Source organism: Ruditapes philippinarum, unplaced genomic scaffold (genome assembly GCF_026571515.1).
Source record: "Ruditapes philippinarum isolate M1 unplaced genomic scaffold, ASM2657151v2 ctg3208_1_1_1_1, whole genome shotgun sequence".
Classification (NCBI taxonomy): domain Eukaryota; kingdom Metazoa; phylum Mollusca; class Bivalvia; order Venerida; family Veneridae; genus Ruditapes; species Ruditapes philippinarum.
In genome coordinates this window covers 59355-81914 of record NW_026853104.1, presented here as the reverse complement: position 1 = coordinate 81914, position 22560 = coordinate 59355, and the positions used below count along the sequence as shown (strand labels likewise).

The window sequence follows — 22560 nt, the reverse complement described above, 5'->3', positions numbered from 1 at the left end:
GGGCCAATTTTTTCCCAAGGGCTTTTATTTGTTTATTTGAACAGACTTGGTAAACACCCATAAGAAGATGTTTCATGCTAAACATCTAAGTTCTAGCTCATTTGGTTTTTTAAAAGAAGATTTTTTAAGTTTTTACTCTACACATATAGTTAAAAACAATGACACCCCTGGGGCAGGGCCTTTTGACCCCCGGGCTTTAATTTGTAGATATTTACTTAAAGATGTTTCATGCTTAATATCTAAACTAAAGCTATTTGGGTTTTTTCAAAGAAGATTTTTAAGTTTTTGCTATACACATATAAGGAAAATCAATGACCCCCGGGGCGGGGCCAGTTTTGACCCCAGGGCTTTTATTTGAACATACTTGGTAGACACCCATTAGAACATGTTTCATGCTAAATATCTTAGCTCTAGCTCTTTGGGTTCTTTAAATGAAGATTTTTTAAGTTTTTACTATATGCATGTAGGGAAAATCAATGACCCCCTGGGGCGGGGCCAATTTTGACCCCAGGGCTTTTATTTGAAGAAACTTGGTAGACATTCACAAGAAGATGTTTCATGCCAAATATCTAAGCTCTAGCTCTTACGGTTCTTTAAAAGAAGATTTTTTAAGTTTTTACTATATGCATATAGGGAAAATCAATGACCCCCTGCGGCGGGGCCAATTTTGACCCCAGGGCTTTTATTTGAACAAACTTGGTAGACACTCACTAGAAGATGTTTCATGCCAAATATCTTAGCTCTAGCTCTTTGGGTTCTTTAAAAGAAGATTTTTTAAGTTTTTACTATATGCATATAGGGAAAATCAATGACCCCCTGGGGCGGGGCCAATTTTGACCCAAGGGCTTTTATTTGAACAAACTTGGTAGACATTCACTAGAAGATGTTTCATGCCAAATATCTAAGCTCTAGCTCTTACAGTTCTTTAAAAGAAGATTTTTTTAAGTTTTTACTATATGCATATAGGGAAAATCAATGACCCCCATGGGCGGGGCCAATTTTGAACCCAGGGCTTTTATTTGAACAAACTTGGTAGACACTCACTAGAAGATGTTTCATGCCAAATATCTTAGCTCTAGCTCTTTGGGTTCTTTAAAAGAAGATTTTTTAAGTTTTTACTTTATGCATATAGGGAAAATCTATGACCCCCTGGGGCAGGGCCAATTTTGACCCCAGGGCTTTTATTTGAACAAACTTGGTAGACATTCACTAGAAGATGTTTCATGCCAAATATCTTAGCTCTAGCTCTATGGGTTCTTTAAAAGAAGATTTTTTAAGTTTTTACTATATGCATATAGGGAAAATCAATGACCCCTTGGGGCGGGGCCAATTTTGACCCCAGGGCTTTTATTTGAACAAACTTGGTAGACACTCTTTAGAAGATGTTTCATGCCAAATATCTAAGCTCTAGCTCTTACAGTTCTTTAAAAGAAGATATTTAAAGATTTTTCTTTCGGTTGCCATGGCAACCAGAGTTCTGCATGGAATTAAATTCTTTGAACAATTTTTAAAGGTGACCACCAAAGGAACATTCCTGTGAAGTTTGGATGAAATTGGCTCAGTGGTTTATGAGGAGATGTCATTTAAAGCAAAAATTTAAGGCCGGACGCCGGCCGGACGCCGGACGAAAAGCGATCACAAAAGCTCACCCTGTCACTTTGTGACAGGTGAGCTAAAAAATAAGATAAAATACTTCTTTCAAGAAATTAGTTCCATTGTTTGATATATTGCACATTCCCAACAAAAACGGATTGTAGAAGTTGAAGTTTTTTCCCCACCGTCTGAGTCACGATACTTTTTGCAGTGACAACAAATATTTGGTACAACCAAGGGTATAACAATCATTACCGTTAATAAAGCTTAACAGTAGCATGATATTACAATACCAGTTTGATATACCATATTGTTGCAACCCCAGTTACCGAATGTATACTACGGTAATTCTTACTGTTGAGGAATGTTTATAAACGTTTAATATTTACTTAAAAACATATTTTCAAATCCTGAAATTTAAAGATTCTCTCGCTACTAAATTTTCATTTTTAAGGTGAAATGATTTCAACTCAAATATAGTTTTTCACCCTTTAATAATACCCCTGCTAAATATCTTAAATGAACTTGTTCTTCTTTCAAACAGGCCAAACAACAAAGGGTCTATCACCTTATTTAACAGAGGCATATTAAAGACCTTTTCCAAATAGAAATTTTCTTTAAAATCATGCAGTTTTCCCAAATATTTAACTTTTTACTTTCCCAAATGGCCCATTTTAGCAATAATTCTCCTCTAATTTAAAAGGCTATGGCTGTTCTAGATTTACATATCCCTCATTTGTGTAAAACATTTGTTTATAATCATGTGGAAAAAAAGTGAATATTCAGCCTTTGTTTTAATACATTTGGGTAAGTGATGGAAAATAGGAAATGTTGTTAGTACAATTTACAACCTTGTCATGGTCCCATTTAATTTACAACAACATCTATACAACTATGTTAATTTTAAAAACAAAATACATTATAACAGAAATAATATTTCAAATGATGTACAATAAATTGCTTTGTTTTAATATCAAAAAGTCCCCCATCCATACATTTTTTTTTTGATGATCAAGTGAGAGATTTTACTTCAAAAAGAGGGAGATTTTAGAATTTGCAATAAACAAAGAAGGAAGTTCTGACATCAAAAATAGGGAGATTTCTTAAATTTGTGAAAATACCCCTTATTTTAAGAAAAATCTTTGAAAATATGGCTGCAGAAAGTGAAAGTCTCCCGCTAAAAGTGGGAGTGTTCACATGTATTCCCCATCATTTACCCAGAAACTTTAAAGCCTTAAATCTCTAACATGTCACACATTTCACATGTATTTAGTTTCCATTCTTTATGATTTTCAAAAATTGATTCAGACTTTCTCTAATGTTAGTGGTACTTAAAGCACTTCCATACCACTATTGTTTGCAATGCAGTTGTGCTAAATAAAATTATCAGTTTTTTCTTTGCTAAGGCTTTGACGCAGACATCATTTTCTACTTCCATATTTACCAGTAGTTTCTAAATTGCCTTTCTTTATCATAACAAGTGTACAATATTTTTACCAAGAGTGCCAAGACAATACAGACAAAGATTGAATAGTTTTCAATATCGGAACCATTGAAACCATGTTTTAGTTTGATTGGAAACATTCTTTAATTTATGTTGATCAACAAAATAATATACATAGCAAGTCAATTCATTAATAAAAATTAAAAATCATCTGTTTCAAAAATGAAAATAAAATGAAAAAAAAAACAACATTAAAATGTTTTGTTTTTTTTCATGTGCCTTCATAACGGAATAATATGCATCCAAATTGTTACAATGTGTGTATTTTGTGTAAAAATTATGCTGAATATGAAAAGAAAAGACTTAAGGTTCATACATGGCAACTTTGAGAATATTTCATTTAGCATGAATAAGATAAGTTAAAGATCATGATATTAGATAGTTTCAATTCCATGTTTGCAAGCTGTGACTTTAGTTGTCTATCATGTTTTATTACACTACCATCTGTACACCCAGTCATCATATCTATAATTATTTCAATATATAAAAGTATCCTAAACGTGACACTATGCTACCATCCGAACATGTATTCCATTGCTTTGCTAATCACTCCAGTATTCTTTTTAGGTGCTTGACTATTTTGTACAACCTGAAAAATAAAGAAATGTTTAAAATTTAACACATATAGGTAAAAAGCTCCGAGATTTGTAAAATTTAATAAAATACTAGGAAATATATGATTTTTTTACATCTGTACGGACATAACTGTTTTTTGTTTGTTTTTTTTTTGGTTGGGTTTTATTTTGCAGCAGCACATTAAAGGTCATATGGCATCTTTCCAGCTTTACTGGTGAAAGAAGACCACAGCTGACCTTCTGTGAATTATTTCAGGCAAGAATGGGCAGCTGAGTTGAACCACCAACATTCTGTTAGCTAGCTGGAAAACTTCCTCACATGAAAGAATCCAAAGTCCTTGTAGGGTTTCATACCCACAACAGTGAGAGGCAAGTGATTTGAAGTCAATGGCCTTAACCACTCGTCCAAAAACATCACTCACACAAATTGTTAATATTTAAATTCCACAAAGTTAACAAATTACAGCTTTTCCAATAAAAGATCCTTCTCAAATCCAGGCTGTCCAGCACCTTCTAACAAAAAATTAGGGCAAATTTTAGGGCAATTTTAAAGAAATTTTAGGGCTAAAATTAGGAATTTTACGGTAAATTAAGGAAATTTTAGGGCTAAAATTTGGAATTTTATAACTAAATTATGGCCTCAAAAGACCATGATATGGGCTCAACTTTGCATATTTGACACAAAAGTAACTCACAAATAATGCTCTAGTTCGGTGATAGCAAAGGTGTAACCAGTGTTCCATAGTGAAGAAATGAATTCACTGGTCAACTGCCTTTAAAAAGAGCTGAAAAACTACATTAAAACATAACTAGAATGAAAACATTTTCAAAGTTATAAGTATCCGGAACAACCAATATTCAATTAGTTAAGCTATGATTAGCCAATAATAAATGGAAGGGGAAATTATGCTTCAGATTTATTTTAGCTATAAATGCATTTCTTATCAACATTTATTCATTTTAAGGTTGGTACATTTTCACAAGTCTTGATCTTTCTTAAAAAACAATAAAAAACGATATGACCTACTCAAGTCATTCCCAGGAATGTTTAAACTTAAATTAAAACAGCAGGGTATTACACCTATGATGAATTTGTTCAAGTAAATTGTAGAAAATTTCACAACAGTGTCAGTTTTTTTCAATGATTTTCAACAGTTTTTTCCAGATTTTAAAAAACTTGCACTATATGTTATAACATATGTTCAGTACATGTTAGTGTGTACAAAAAGGGCAGCTGAAGGTGTCACTTCTTAGTAACGCTAATTGGGTAGCAAAATGGTAAAAGCATCCAATCATTTTACTGCCAGTTTACGTTGCCCACCTTATAATTAGCAAATATGAAAACTTGTCTGGTATCACTTACAAAAGATCTGTTCTAGTAATCACTTGAAAATAACTTGATTACAAATTAAGATTTTATAAATAAGGACCCCTACATAAAGTTTGATGAAAATTAGTTGTAAATCATGTAAATAGTTCCTTTAAAAACACCTAAGACTGAGGTAAATGGTAAAACTCTGTGGCCAATAAAAATGTACATTGTAACTTCCTTGGAAATATTTTTATTCAGGTGACTATTTTGATATAGTCAAAGTCGGACAATTTTCATTGTTCCATTTATAACAAACAGTTTCTTATTATTTTTCTGATAACATCTGACAATCAAGTATAGCATTTCTGCATGAGTTGAAGTAAATACAACATATGACTTTATGCAATTAAGTCAGACATGACATCAGCTCCACTGACTGTGTTCGAATTTAGGTTGTGATTGAAACATGGTTGTTTCGCGATATGTTTATCACAAAAGATAAAAAAATAGGAATCTCATTGAAAAAATAGGGCATTTTTAGGAATTCCCTTTGAATTTTTCATTTTTTTAGGAATTTTAGCCAAACTGAAAAAAATTAGGATTTTTTAGGAATTTTAGGGACGCTGGACAGCCTGCAAATCATAACTTTACAGCAGGAATTACAGATTGAAAAATTTTCCCAATCTGGCAAGAAAACAACCATTTCTTATAAACCTTTGGGTTATGTGCGACAGGCATCACACATTTCAAAACTTAAAACAATTACCTAAAATTCTACAAAGCACAAACATTTAAAACACCATTATTCATAAATATCTAAAGTCAAAGTAGGAGGATATTCAAAACAATCATTTCAAGCACTTTTCCCTTTTTCAAAATGCACATACCTCATTTTCACTTTTTGCAGCAATGTATGCAGATGTTAGGGGTCGTATAGGAGTATTTCTGAGTTGTCCACTTTGTGTAGATGTAAACTGATTGTTTGGTGTACTGAACACTGATGTGTTCATAGAATCATTCTCCTTCTCGCCATCCATTACTTTCTGTAAAATATCAATTTGAAATCCGTAAACACCGTTCTATACAAAGTTCATTCATTAACAAGAGCTGTCTGTAGGACAGCACGCTCGACTATTCTAAGTGCTTGATAGTAAAAGAGCCTTGATAATGTTAAATTTTTTAAGTTCACAAAAGGGCTAATTTTTTTTTATAAATTCATGTTATAGGTCTTAGAGAGAGTCTTATTATACAGAATTGGCTTGACTATTTGGAAGGTAATGTCACGAGGGTTTTTTATTGAGTATAATAATACTAATTACCTATGAATACATAAATTTGACAGAAAAGGTACAAAAGCTTGTTATTAAGATGTTTTATCAAGTAAATCACTGCTTTATTATTATGAATGCATAAAATTGTCCCAAAAAAGGCACAAACCCTTCAGTAGTTATTGAGATAACAGCTTACAAGCAAAACTTTACCATGAATTTCTAAGTTGAAAAAGGGGAGAAAAATCAGCCTAAATGCAAGATAGAATTATGGATCTTTGTCAGTGACCTACAATTATGACCCTAAATGCATATGTGAAGTTTTAAATAAATATCTTTAATAGTTATTGAGATATGTAAAACTTTCATTTCAACATTAATCAAGAGACTAAGTAGAAAACGGGATATGAATCAGCCTTTATGCAAGATAGAGTTATGGAACTTGGTCAGTGACATACAATTATGCCCCTCCAATTATGACCCTAAGTGCATGTGTAAAATTTCAAGTAAATATCTTTGAAGATTTTTAACCTTTAACCAAAATTTCTAAGTTTCAAAGGGGCAAATAATTCTGCAAATATTGCAGACAGAGTTATGCAATTTTGCAAACTGATGTACATTGTTATTATAAATAAGAATTTTAAATTTCAATTGAATATCTCAAGCAATAATTGAGATATTTGACTTTACAAAAAAACTTTAACCAAAATTTCGAAGTTCCAAAGGGGCATAATTCTGTCAATATGGTAGGCAGAGTTATCCAACTTGTCAATCTGATGTACCTTGTTACTATAAATAAATATTGTAAGTTTAAATTGAATATCTCAAGCAATAATTGAGATATTTGACTTTACAAAAAACTTTAACCAAAATTTCTAAGTTAAAAAGGGGCATAATTCTGTCAATATTGTAGGCAGAGTTATCCAACTTGTCAAGCTGATGTACCTTGTTACTATAAGTAACTATTGTAAGTTTCAATTGAATATCTCAAGCAATAATTGAGATATTTGACTTTACAAAAAACTTTAACCAAAATTTCTAAGTTAAAAAATGGCATAATTCTGTCAATATGGTAGGCAGAGTTATCCAACTTGTCAATCTGATGTACCTTGTTACTATAAATAAATATTGTAAGTTTCAATTGAATATCTCGAGCAATAATTGAGATATTTGACTTTACAAAAAACTTTAACCAAAATTCCTAAGTTAAAAAGGGGCATAATTCTGTCAATATTGTAGGCAGAGTTATCCAACTTGTCAAGCTGATGTACCTTGTTACTATAAGTAACTATTGTAAGTTTCAATTGAATATCTCAAGTAATAATTGAGATATTTGACTTTACAGAAAACTTTAACCAACGCAGACGCCGACGCGGACGCTGACGCCGACGCCGACGCCGGGGCGACTACAATAGCTCTCATATTCTTCGAATAGTCGAGCTAAAAATTTAAGGAAGACAGAGTTATGGTTCTTTTGCGCTGCACTTCTATTTAATGAGATCTATCTATCTACAAGTTTCTTGTTGATACCTCTTATGGTTTCAAAGTTATTTCCTGGAAAAAGTTCACAGTGAAACAAGGGTATTCAGGTTATGCTCCGGAAAAGATTTTTCTAAAAAGGGAGATAATCTATGCAAAAAACATTCCTTAAAGGTCCACATTATGCTTTAGAAAAAAATATTTTTCCTTCTTAAGAGAAGGAAATCATGTGATTTATAATGTTTAAACAATTTTCACTTGATGAAAGTAGTACTGAATATGGAATTATTTGTCATAAAAGTAGTAGCAGAATGGAAAGAAGTAGTTAATGATTTCCATTCAAAATACTAAATAGTAAAATTGTACTCAAAAGAAACAAAATATAACTGGTCAAAAAGTGGCATTAAGAACACCAAAAACAAAAGTTTTTTTCAAAATAAAAGTAAAAGCATATCTGGTGCATAATTGGCCCTTTTAAATGGTAACTTTCTTATTTGTTTCTTATAGAAATGTAAAGAAAAAAACCCATAATATTTGAACAGTATAAAAAACTACAATCATTGCATTTAAATTGTTTTAGAACAACTAACTTAAAGTTTGAATATATTAAGAACACTGCTAAAATGGTATTTAATTGTTTCAAAACAGTTATAAACTTTACAACTGAATATTTATTGAAGAACTACTACAATCATGACACTTTAATAGTTCAACAACTAAGAGAGGGCCAAGTCGTTGTTTCCTTGAGCAAGAAACTTTGCACTCATTGCTTAGTACTGGTTGGTTCCAGGAACGGATTCGAATGTGTGTTTATAAGCTTATAAATTCCTACACTATCAAACTAAAACAAATTCTGTATAAAATAAAGACAATTACCTTATCTATACAATGGGACACACCAACCATTATGTTGTTACCGAGAATTTTACCGTTTTTACTTAATGCTTTCTTGGCTTGTATTTTTGATTGATAATGTATGTGCATCCAGTTACCTTCTGTTGTTATCTGAGAAAAAAAACAACAGGTAAACCAGGTCAATACAAAGATTAATTGCTTTCATAAATCAATTAACACAGCAAAATGACTTTATTTACAATATGTACAAGGGTTACCTGACCTGTGAAAGAAGTACATTGTACATGCCAATAAAATGCACTATATACATGTACTAGTTTCAACATGTACTTGTTTCATGCAATATCAGTGGAAAATTTGGCAGTTAATACAAAGCTATAATTATAAATATTTGTTCTTCCTATTCCATTATATTTGAATATTTGTTTTGGTTGAACACACACGTCCCTCTTATTTCTTCTCTAAAAATGTTTGTGTTCAAATACTCTTTTATTTCCATAAACTTAAAATTACCAATTTCTACAGTTCAAGTGAAAAATACTGCAGTGATATTTTTTTTATTACATTTGTATTTATTTTGATTATATAAATCAAGTGACCCCTGGAGTTGGATCTCAGGAAGCCCAAACCATTGTTCTACAAATCGTCATATTATAAAAAATATTTCTGCCAAAAAATTTTAATTTCTTTCTATCGGCTCAAAAAGAAATAGAGCTGACATAAAATTTTGAAATTGATACAAAATGACTTCTGTGTGACCTTGATCTGAGAAAGGTCAAACCTGTGCTCTGCACATCGTCTCATTATGGTTAACTTTTCTGCCAAGTAGTTTCAATTTTCTTCTACTGGCTCAAAAATACAGACCGGACACAATGACTGCTAATAGACAGACGACCAGGAGTATAACATCATATGCCAAAATTTTAACAACTAGATATGGATCAGATGTAAGAAAACTGAATTCCTACCACATGTTTAAGTATATTTCCATATTGCGAGAATTGCTGTAATACATAAGAGGCGGCAGGAGGCGGGAAACTGAAAGTAAAGTAGGGAAACAGACTTGAATTATCTATAAATAAACAGTCATTAAATGAATATGATCCGAGTATGTCTAGTTAGGAACATACCAAGTTATAATTTAATTTGGTAACAAATTAGCAAAAAATATTAATGAAACCTATGAACACATTCTATGATATGGTCTTTCAACCTTTAGCCTGCTGGTGGCAAATGATTACACTAATGTCATTGTGACTATTACAGACCAAGATCAACCCTCATGTCCATGTTGTCTGCACTGATAGCTATTCAGTCAGTACATATTTTAAAAAAATTCCTAAAAGTGATGGTTTTGTCCAGCTTGGAAAATGGACAAGTCAATATAAGATATCTAATGTGGTAAGAGTTAAGGAATCACTTAACTTTATGCAATAAAAGAAATACTATTATTAAATGATGAAATGAAAATTTACCCAAATACTGTTATCCAAGTCTCATCTAGTACATCATCTGTTGTGAGAGACTCCCTGTAATTTAAAACCAATATCAGGTTCATAGGGGGTTACTACTTTCATTTGATAATAAAGTCCAAATAATAACATGTAAATGTACACTTTCATGCAAAATGATAATTCTTAAAAGCTTTTCATACAATTTTGACACCTAAAATGTTTAGAATATTATTTAAGAAATAATATATCCCAAACAGTGATTTTATCGCTCAATTAAATCATTGTTTGGAGTTCGGATGCAAGGAAGTATATCATGAGGGCGAAGCCCTAGTGATAAAATGATGCGCATCTTAACGACAGTGATTTTATCAATTGATAAAATCACTGATTTGGATGTATTATTTTGATTCTTCTGATTCTTCAGTTGTTATCTGAGAAAAAAAAGCAAAACAAAACTAGGTCAATACGGAGATAATTGATAAAATAAATTTAATCAATACAGAAAAACAATATTTTTCACAAAATGTACAAGGGTTAACACTAAAAGAAGTATATTGTACATGCCAATAAAAATTAATGCTCCATATACATGTACTAATTTCAACACAGCAAATATAAATACACAGCCCAGAAAAGACCATCAACAAATAAATGCTGCAATACCTGATATTAAGTTAAACTGCTCCCGATTAGTTTTCGTACTTATTTTCTGTGTGTTGCAGTTTTAGCAGTTATGTCATATGTCTAACGGTTATGTCACATGTGAAAACATAGAATGTCAACAGTGATTTTACTGCATAATAACACACACTTTCGGTCCTTCTATGTTCAATAAAGAAAATTACGGGTCCTGTTAAAATGTTTGATAGAATAAAGTACTTCAATCAATTCACATACCCTTAGTTCAAAAATACATACACATGTACTTATTTTACGTGCATAAATGGTCAGATTGTTGTTATTCAGAGATTCTGTTCTTTCTCTATTCAACAAGCAAATATTCGAGTAACCTAAAGTATAGAATTTGGTACTTATCCTGACTTTATACTGATTGAATAGGTAATACAATCCTGCCATTCTGGTCACATTTCAGAGAGACAATTAAAAGTTTTTTTACCCTTGTGTATAGAATGGATCAAGTTGTGCAGGTGAAGCTGGTAACCTGGATACATTCATTCCTGATTGTTCTGGTGTAGCATACATTGTCTCATGTAAACTGTGGTTTAGACCTGGAAATAATTATTACACTCTTCATCTATGTTTAAATACAAATGCATGTATTACAATTACATGACAAAGTTACATACATTAAAGATATTTTCATGATGCAATACCCCAGTATGCACTATAGTACTTTACAAGAGTATGTATTCAAATCTTCCAGAAGTGCTCTACATATATCTTCTAAATAAAATATCATACCGGTGTAATCATCTTCAACATTTGAAAATGGCATAAACTTAATTAATGAGATAGTTATATTATTAGCAATTATCATTACATTTCCTGAACTGGTGGCTTTATACAGGTACCAAAATGAAATATCTGATGTATTATTTTGTGGGAATAATACTCTATACTACTGGCAGTACAATTTTAGGTTTTTCTTTCTAAATCTCTTAAAATTAAAAGAATGCTTAATTCTCTATCTATTTAGCTAATTATGTTGACTTTACAACCCAGAACAACACATTTGAAAGGGCATCAAGGTCATGTCATAAAATTCCAGCATTAACCTTTCCTTATGGATTGCCATGCTTTAAATTTTGAACAGTGTGTTCAAATTTTAAGTGGTTTTAACTACAATGTATAAATAGTTTCAAGCTGGTTCAAACTACACAAATGTGCATGCTGCCCTGACCTTGTACTGGTGACAAAAAGTAATTATTTTGGCTCCAAAAGGTGAAGGGTTTAAGGAAGACCCTAGGTGCCTATAATGTGCAATATTTCAGGCATGAGCAGGCACTTGGTTAAATGAACATCTGAAATGTTTATATAAAACAAGCTGCAGTTTCCTCACATAAATAAAGTTAAATTCATATCACTAAGGTGAGAGGAGAGCAGTTAAAAATAATAGGGATATAGATAATATTCTACCATACATACATTGTATATCTTATTATAAATAAAAGAACTTTACCACTTGTTGGTGGTGCTGGGGTTGACAATCCTGAAGTTCTGGATGGGTACTGTAAATACAACATAATATTATGGAATAATAATAATGTTACATAAGTAATACAATCAGAAACCATTCACTTAGAGGGGTAACATAGGCACAGAACTTTTAACAGTAATTTATCAGGGCTGAGGGGGTACATAAGCTTAGAAAGTATATCGAAGTAAAAGTTTGTGTAATTTAATAAAAATATATAACTTTTATAATGGGAACATACCTCTTAATTTTAAATCTTATGCAACACTATACATGTCTTTTGGTTAAAGGCATCATTCAAAATATACATGAACATACTTTCATAATGAAATACTTGCATTTAAATTTTATCCTGTCATTGGGAAGGTGTGATATGTGTTTATTTATAACATACATGTGAACTTTTTTCCATGATCAAGTGGGAGATATTTCTTTAAAAAGAGGGAGATTTTAGAATTTGCAATAAACAAAGAAGGAAGTTCTGACATCAAAAATAGGGAGATTTCTTTAATTTATGAAAATAAGCCTTATTCTAAGAAAAATCTTTGAAAAAATGGCTGCAAAAAGTGGGAGTCTCCCGCTAAAAGTGGGAGAGTTCACATGTATGTTATAATAGCCAAAAGAAACCCATTTTGAGAACCCTTCACTCAAGAAGATTGTAGTAATTCTATTTTTTCAGAAGAAAGTGCAACAGACACAGACAGTTTTTTTAAGTCTCATCCTTGTTGACTTGATAGTAATTTTTGTTGAAGTAGCTAGGGATCAATCTAGCTTAGAAACAAAAATATTGTCCCTGGACCATTGCATCTGCTCTTTTACTTGAAAGGAAGTTTTTTTGGTTTATTTACTATTGTGTGCTATAGGGCATCTTAAGATGCACCCTGCAGAGTAAGACGATATTTTCCTGGCATGATTAAGAGTCCACCATGTTTCTTTTAATTACTAAGGGAAGGACACCCATAAAATATCAAAACAAACATTTAGTATTGGTACTTGAGGTACAGGGCATCATACTTGTGACCTTTGGAAACTTGGCCAGCATGTTACCACCGTACCACTGATCCGCTTTAAAGGCAAAGAAAATATTAATAATGAAACATTTATATACCTGAGTAGGTGTGGCAAATGGACTGCTAGCTCCAGGGTGGGCAGGGCTTGTACTCTGAAGGAGACTTCTAATTGGTGGTGCACCTGCTTTATCTTTCCCTCTCATACTATTTATAAAAGAAATAAATATCAAATAATTATCTAAGTTGAATTTTAACATGGATTTAGTCACAAATTTAAATGTAAAGCAAATATAATATGCACCTGTTCCTAATTTGAAGCCAATAATTATACCTTAGACTTATTGAAATTTAATTTGAAAGTAGCATTGAATTATGATGATAATTGTGTTCATTTTGACTTATCAATTGAATAATAATCTTCATTCTATACGACTGTCAATTACTGTCAATTTTACAAAAGAAATATCATGATGTCAAAATATAATAATCTTACATCATGCACTTTCAATTCAAATCTTTTCCAATGCATTTTTTTGCAAATATTCAATATTCAGGTGATGTTTTATCCAAGCTGACCATTACAAATTTAAATTCTGAAACCTATAACAGGTTATGACTTCAAAACTTTTGATATAGAACCAGGCATATATGCACGTCCATGCAGAATTATTGCAGTCACTAGACAGATATGATTTTTACTGGTTAGTGCATAGACCTTCCTCCAAATTTCCATTATGGTATCCACAAATAAAAACTTGACTGTCGGACAAGTGACGTACGTCTATTCTGGAAATTAAGCAGATTAAGTATCAAAATCTTTTTCAAACTTTACCTTGGTGTGTACTGTTGATTTGCTGACATATTATAATTTGGTGAAGTTAAAGAACTGGCACGATGTGATGACCTAGGCGGACTTCCACCAGCACCAGACCATAATCTGGATGATACCGGCTGTAAATATTCATAATATATGAAGAATAAAGATCCACATTTTCTAGAAATTATGTCAGAAAATGAGAACTGTAACATATAAAATTGTTAAAGTATGCCAATAACTCTGTTGAACATAGTCATATTTTGAAGTCAGAAGAAGCAAATGATGTCCTATGGACTAAATGTAAGGCTTAATATGTAAGATTATCATTAAATTTCATTACATCTGAAAATTGAGGAAGTAATTAAGTTCAGGAATAATTACAAATTACAATATGAAAATTTGTCAATATATGATTATAGCAACAATTATCTGAGAATATGTGCAAATGTCACATTTAAAATTTTAAAAATTTCACCAAGACTAACTACATGTAGGTCATATACCTGTCAAAGTTATATTTCAATATGGTCAAGGTAAAAGTTTTCAATAGAAGGGCACAAATTACAAGTAGCAACAACCCAAAAATAATACTTTAAGCTCCCCAATCAAAATTTTCAATAAAATAAAAAAAAAAATCTCAACCCGCACTAACTTTCTTACTTCTAAAGTTAGCAATTTTAGCCAAAAATAAAGGTTGTCATTAGGAGACAGCAAGCGGCCGATTAGACCGCCTCAAATGAAATTGGGCCGTCTCAAATTTGTCAAAAAAAAAACACCAACAACAACATTATACCACAACTTATCTACATGTACTTATTTGGGGGCAAATGATAGTCTATGTCCAGGCTTCGATGAATTTTTCTATGGGCAACTCGCCCTAATGGGCGAGTGACCCTTCAAATTTACCCGCCCTTCCTAAAATGTACTTGCCATGCATTTTGACGAACAAATTTGTAAAAATCAAACATAAGACTCAAATTTACTATTCAGTATTCACCAGTCTATATTTGTATAACTGGCGTTATTCATTTACATATTGTTAAATAATGTTTATAATACTTTTCTTTCTTTTAATATAAAATCTTCAACATAACCTGGATACTAATTTCATTTAAATTCTGACGCACGCAGGCACTCAGCTAAGATAGCAACCTCATGGCCAAGTATAAAACATTACCAAACACGTTATGACTTATGTATAAAACATTGTCAAATGTTCCTGTCATTACAGAATTGGTGAAGTTTTATACCTAGTCATAAGGTCAATTTCCAGTTTTTATTTGACAATATTACGATTGAAATGGCGTCTGCAGTTTGTTTGTTTTTTACCTTAAAACCTCATTTACATTAAATCTTTAGAGAAACATCATGTGCATCAGGAGAATCTTACTTGCCTTATTGATTATTTTTTGCTCGCTGACCCGAACTTTCACTCACAAATTTGCGAGCGGAGGAGTGGATTTATCAAGGTCTGGATGTCTTTTATTGTAAAATATGAAACTTACAGATACCGCATGAGACATGGAATCACCAAGAAGGTAACTGGGTAGATATTGAGATGTGTGACCGGGGCTCGTAGGACTTGTTGGTGTTCCCATTGTCATTGGTTCAGATGCATGGTGTCCTGAAATATTACACAATTGACTTTGTTTAAACATAGCAATTAAAATATTGAATAATGCTGCAAAGGTATAGTGAATAAAATTTATATGGCAAAGTTTCACATCTATCATAATCATCAACAAGTACTTGAAGTAGTGGAACCAGGGCTCGAATTTAACACTCGCAAACTCGCAAAATGCTAGTTGAAAAATGATTTTGCGAGTTAGATTTATGACTACTAGCAATTTTTTGCGAGTTGAAGAAAAAACGGAATACGCTCGTCAGGAAAATCTGAAATATAAATGGGGCGTAATATTCGCAGGTAGCCGAGTTATAAACTATGCGCGCACTTGCTGTCTGGTTTACATTTTCTATACCTTAACCTCGCTTAAAAAAGTACACAAATTTAAACCAGTCCAAATGTCATTTTGTCCGTGTAAATCAAGCGTGATCGGAATAAAATGTCTAAACGAAAAATAACAAACTTCTTCCCACTTACTGAAGCAAATGTGTCTTCCGATAACAATACTCTGAGTACAGAAGATGATTCACAGTCTATCAAAAGAAAGACAATCAGACCTTCAGTTAAAAATTGGGAGAAAGAACTGCATGTCAGTCTTACGTACTAACTCGATGACGATGGAATTGTTGCCAAAATATTTTGCGCCGATTGTTGTGCTCATAATCCAGACCAGACATCGTCGGTATGGCGACAATATTGCATTATTATTTTTTTACATGTAGATTGACATTTGATAAGAATCCCTGTCCCCTAAATCAAGTTTTTGAGTAGAAAGTTACGTCGCTGATTCGTACCCTGGGCAGTTCGAACTCGTCCAAATAAATTACAATTTTAAACAATTTTGGAATTAAAAAATCATTGTGGTAAAAAGTGCTAGTTGAATTCAGTTTTTGCTAGTTAAAAATTTGTCCACTAGCAAAAAATTGCTAGTGGCCAAAAAAGTTAAATTCGAGCCCTGGGAACAGTTTAAAACTTCCAGGTTGATATTTTAAATAGTTGGTCTAAGGGGGTTATAGCAAGCTTGACGAGCTGGCCAGAAGGGCCTGCTCGCAAAGCGAGTTTTACGGTAACGCAAGTACCTGCTAAGTGATGGTTTTGAAAACTTTCGTCCGAAGTACCGAATTGACACACCGCAACTTTTCGAATAACAAGATAATGATAAAAGCCGATGTACTCTGATTGAAAACGGAAGCGTAGACTGGTGTCCTGCGCACTTATATAGGAACCATAATAGAAAGGGGGAACCAGAATAAACAGAAGCAGTGTATAAAATACCAAATGACAATTTTAAAACGGAAAATGTTAAATAAAAATGAACTATTATTCTTAACTATTTTACGGTAAAGGAAAATCGAGCTCGCTTTGAGGCTTTGACTTTTTCATATTATTTACAAAAAATAGGGGAATGGGGGACTTTAAATTTATGGTATGACCGAGGGGGGTTCAGCAATAATGAATTTGTTTTTGGGCATATAATTCTTAAGGAGAACCTAGTTAGTAGCAAGCTTGACGAGCTGGCCCGAAGGGCCTACTCAAAGCGAGCTTTACGGTAACGCAAGTACCTGCTAAGTGATGGTTTTGAAAACTTTCGTCCGAAGTACCGAATTGACACACCGCAACTTTTCGAATAACGAGATAACTATAAAAAAGCCGATGTACTCTGATTGAAAACGGAAGCGTAGACTGGTGTCCTGCGCACTTATATAGGAACCATAATAGAAAGGGGGAACCAGAATAAACGGAAGCAGTGTATAAAATACCAAATAACAATTTTAAAACGGAAAATGTTAAATAAAAATGAACTATTATTTTTAACTATTTTACGGTAAAAGAAAATCGAGCTCGCTTTGAGGCTTTGACTTTTTCATATTATTTACAAAAAATAGGGGAATGGGGGACTTTAAGTTTATGGTATGACCGAGGGGGGTTCAGCAATAATGAATTTGTTTTTGGGCATATAATTTTTAAGGAGAACCTAGTTAGTAGCAAGCTTGACGAGCTGGCCCGAACGGCCTGCTCGCAAAGCGAGCTTGACGGTAACGAGAGTACCTGCTAAGTGATGGTTTTGAAAACTTTCGTCCGAAGTACCGAATTGACACACCGCAACTTTTCGAATAACAAGATAATGATAAAAGCCGATGTACTCTGATTGAAAACGGAAGCGTAGACTGGTGTCCTGCGCACTTATATAGGAACCATAATAGAAAGGGGGAACCAGAATAAACAGAAGCAGTGTATAAAATACCAAATGACAATTTTAAAACGGAAAATGTTAAATAAAAATGAACTATTATTCTTAACTATTTTACGGTAAAGGAAAATCGAGCTCGCTTTGAGGCTTTGACTTTTTCATATTATTTACAAAAAATAGGGGAATGGGGGACTTTAAATTTATGGTATGACCGAGGGGGGTTCAGCAATAATGAATTTGTTTTTGGGCATATAATTCTTAAGGAGAACCTAGTTAGTAGCAAGCTTGACGAGCTGGCCCGAAGGGCCTACTCAAAGCGAGCTTTACGGTAACGCAAGTACCTGCTAAGTGATGGTTTTGAAAACTTTCGTCCGAAGTACCGAATTGACACACCGCAACTTTTCGAATAACGAGATAACTATAAAAGCCGATGTACTCTGATTGAAAACGGAAGCGTAGACTGGTGTCCTGCGCACTTATATAGGAACCATAATAGAAAGGGGGAACCAGAATAAACGGAAGCAGTGTATAAAATACCAAATAACAATTTTAAAACGGAAAATGTTAAATAAAAATGAACTATTATTTTTAACTATTTTACGGTAAAAGAAAATCGAGCTCGCTTTGAGGCTTTGACTTTTTCATATTATTTACAAAAAATAGGGGAATGGGGGACTTTAAGTTTATGGTATGACCGAGGGGGGTTCAGCAATAATGAATTTGTTTTTGGGCATATAATTTTTAAGGAGAACCTAGTTAGTAGCAAGCTTGACGAGCTGGCCCGAACGGCCTGCTCGCAAAGCGAGCTTGACGGTAACGAGAGTACCTGCTAAGTGATGGTTTTGAAAACTTTCGTCCGAAGTACCGAATTGACACACCGCAACTTTTCGAATAACAAGAGAACTATAAAAGCCGATGTACTCTGATTGAAAACGGAAGCGTAGACTGGTGTCCTGCGCACTTATATAGGAACCATAATAGAAAGGGGGAACCAGAATAAACGGAAGCAGTAAAACTTCGAGGCTTTGTCTTTTTCATATTAGTAGTCCACATATTTAGACGTAAACCGCAGATTTGAAGTCAAGCTATTTTTACATTGGTCAAATCCGACTTTCCGATAAATGTAAAACTGCAAAAAAAAGAAAAAGCGATGTCTTTCCACTGTTCATTGAAGAACTAGAGTAGCTCCGACCTTGGTGCATGGGTGGCCAGAACTGTTAATTTTCTGTCAGGATCAAACATTTGGAACAAAGAAATCAACCAAGAAATACATATAACTACCAAAAGGATCTGGTGATATAGACATGCTCATTTTATCTGATGATTTAAAGAGGAAGTTGTTTCTAATTCAATTTTGAATTTTTAAAATTTGCCCGAATTTGTTGACGGCGCTTCGTAAAATTGTGCAATCGTGATGAATTAATTTTTCTCTTTTAGCGAAAGTGGTATATCATATAAATAAACGGAAAGTACTGTATACAGTATACCAAAGTTGATTAATTGTTACAATGTTTCAATACTTTTGATTATTTATTTATTTTTATGGCTTGTATACAATCTGCTTGAGGGAAAAAAAGTCATTGTTATATGTTCCTCATTTTCTACTCTAGAAAGTTCAACTCAAATGTTGAAAATATTTCTTTTTGTATTTATACAGTATACTGTAGATCTAATTTTCTAATAAAGTGTCGATTTAAAAAATTTCTTTGAGTTTTGTATTTCCGTCTTTAAATGGCCGTTTTCATTGAAAAGCCTCCTGTTACAAGTTCAAACAGCTATGAAACTATGAAAAATGCTTCAATACTAATAAAACTTGGCACAAATGTTGACTGGACCATTGCCTTTGTACCGACATGCTCAGTCTTAAATTTCCTCTTACCGTGGCAACGAGGGGACATCTCAAAATTGCCGAAAATCACTATTTTGCGTCAAAATTGATTTCAAAGTGCTGCAACTTCTCAATGGATTGAGATGGAGTCAAAGGATTTTCAGCGTTGGTTACATTTAAATTACCTTACCATCGACCTGGGGTCATTTTTAGCTTCTCACAAGTCCAAAATTTTCTTGGCGATGAGGGGGACTACCGTCCCTTCAACCCCCGCAAACAGAAGGAGGCACATCCCCCTTCTGGCAACCCCTGTTGTACCTTTTTGATAGGAGCGGCGCCGAAAAAGTGATCACTTTCTTAGCAACATTTCTCAAACGAAAAAATAGGGTAATTGTTTGAGGCCTCAAAAAGGGGGGGGGGGTCGAAAAGCCGTCAAAACGCGTTTATATGAAGTAAAGGGTTAAACAGAAAATAATTTGAGCCAATTAATTAATTTTTGAATGTTCCTGACTGATTCTTAGAACTTCTTTTTTAGTTTGTGTTATTAATGGTAAAGAAAACGGTTGTAATTAAGAATCTTTTTGCTTTGAATCCCAATGTGGATATTAAATTCTAAAAAAAAAATAGGCAAGTTAGGACGTTGTGTATACAGAAGTGTGTTTTTTAAGGCATTAATTGAACCTCTCTTACGCTACGTCATGTTTTTGTGAATGCGACAATGCGATAACAAAAATATATACGATACAATTAATTACACGATAATAATGAGTCAAAGATCTTGGTTTGAATGCTGCCATGGAAGAAGGTCATCTATTGCTGCCCGCCCAATAACCTGTGTGTATTTTTAAGTTACAGCAAAGTTATTTTCTAGAATCTGTGCAAGGATTTTGGACATTCATATTATTTCACTATAGAAAAGTAAGTGTGGTTGAGTCGGAGTGCTGTGTATCAGTGTTGAATACCACTTTAATCAAGCTGTCTTAATGCATGGGGAGTTCAAATATTATGCATAAGTGTATGTAAAGTGCAGTTGTTCAAACCCTGTGCTGTGTCATTTTATTTTACTTGATATGAAATACTTTTTCCTCATGTATACCACTGATCGATATTACATTGCCAATTTTATTAAGATACATTGTCAATTCTATTAAGATGTATTTGAGAATTTTAAATTTTGTTTTTGTTGCACAGTATATGTATACATGTACACTTAACACATCTTATAAGTGTGCACATATAAATGGTCTTATATATGCGCCAATTTTGATACGATCATGCTCAAATTTTCAATAAACACAGTTGAGAGACATGATATGATATTCCATTTATTCAGTTTCATTAGAAACACAAATTTAATAAAAAAAATGCCCAATAAATGTGATAGTGTGGTATAAGTAAATGTCGAAAAATAAATGTATCATTGAAAATTATTCAAATAGTGTATGCCAACCCTGATTGTTATTAACAACATGGGGATGTGGCCCAATCTTTTTCATAATATTGGAGTAGATTTATTAACTATTGGATAATTTTCGATTATTCCCAGGCACTGCACCAAAACTTGTTATGAGGCGGTTCATTTCACCACGTATATCTTCTATCACATTTAAGTCTTGAGATTTTGGTGATATTCCATTACATTGATGTTAATAAATGTTCAGAAAGATTGTTGGCGCTCAGGACGTTTGCTTGTAAGACATCCTGTAAAAAAAGCAATCATATGTTGTTCTTAGACATTGATAAAACCGAAGTTTGAAGTGCATCGTATTGAATATGATAGGCGCTGAAATTACCATTAAATAACGCATTGTTAGTGACAACAATCTTCCTGAGCTTCCCTGTGGAGTGCAACAGACCACCGCCCAGTAACGAGCCAAGATTTCTTAAGATAAAATTCTATCCCAAAAATGAATGTACAACGATAAATCAAACTGTCATGTTGATATTAAAGTCGAAGTAGGCATAACTTGATTTAGAATAGAGATCACAGATGTTAAAATTTTGCGACATTTACTTTTTACGCAACATCACATTTATTGAGCATGTTTATTAAATGTGTGCTTATATACAATTGAATAAATGGAATATCTACATCTACATGTTACTCCCGAACAATCAATTCTGACTATGACTGGGAGGCGCTATCATATCCAGGCACGGTCTCTCAACTGTATTTATTGAAAATTCCAGCATGATAGGGTCAATATTGACTCACATTATAAGATATTTATACATGCACACTTATAAGATTTGTTAAGAGTATTGTGAACAGTACAAGATACACTTGGAGAACCACTATAAAATCCCTGACCTCCCACAAAATAGCTAGATAATAGTCACTATGCATTCCCAATTGTATAAAATATACTGTTTTCAAACACCATTTGCCAATTTCGCAGCAGAACTGACCGCCATAAAATATTGCTCGTTTTGATTGTCGGACTGTATATTTTCAACGATTGCATTCAGAGTTAATTTCCTTACACTCACCAACTCAGGAGCAAATTTTGAAGTGGATGAACCTTAATATCAGGAATATAAAACATATTAAGCAATTCTTATCTAACTCATAAATCATCTAGTTTTCTTCTAGCTTTGATCATTTTCTTTAATCTTGCATTTATATTTGGATTCAACTGGTAGACCTCCGCCTTTCAAAAGATGATTCAAAAAGCAATTATTTAGTCCGTTTATTACATAAACAGTACCAAACTTGGATAACTGAATTAAGTTTATGTGTTACAAGTTTCAATTATCAGTTTCAAATTCGATACATAAATAAAACCAACCCTTTAAATCCTATCAGATAAGTGGTCAAGAACTACAAAAAATCAATGTTCCCAAAAAGTATGATATTATTCATATAATGATATTAAAGGTAAATATATCAGTCAC

The 22560-nt window shown here is 32.9% G+C and overlaps 1 protein-coding gene across 1 annotated transcript; it reads right to left on the bottom strand.

Moving 5' to 3' along the window:
- Positions 1-2024: 2024 nt before the first annotated feature.
- LOC132734093 (nucleoporin NUP35-like) lies at positions 2025-19256 on the bottom strand. Its single transcript, XM_060720813.1, has 11 exons — positions 19119-19256; positions 15528-15646; positions 14038-14156; positions 13304-13409; positions 12181-12229; positions 11158-11269; positions 10062-10115; positions 9555-9624; positions 8608-8736; positions 5872-6027; positions 2025-3686 (listed from the first exon to the last, which is right to left on the bottom strand). The coding sequence occupies exons 1-11, from the start codon at positions 19147-19149 to the stop codon at positions 3609-3611; spliced, it is 1023 nt and encodes a 340-aa protein (XP_060576796.1). The 5' UTR covers positions 19150-19256; the 3' UTR covers positions 2025-3608.
- Positions 19257-22560: the final 3304 nt, after the last annotated feature.

Bases quoted from the DNA above. Each gene is read 5' to 3' on its own strand.
- LOC132734093 (XM_060720813.1), bottom strand. From the start codon at position 19,149: ATGAGCATGTCTATATCACCAGATCCTTTTG. The intron at 12,230-13,303 runs GTATATAAATGT...TTGTATTTACAG, and splicing joins CATTTGCCACACCTACTCAG to TACCCATCCAGAACTTCAGG. The intron at 11,270-12,180 runs GTAAAGTTCTTT...AATTATTTCCAG, and splicing joins CCCAGCACCACCAACAAGTG to GTCTAAACCACAGTTTACAT.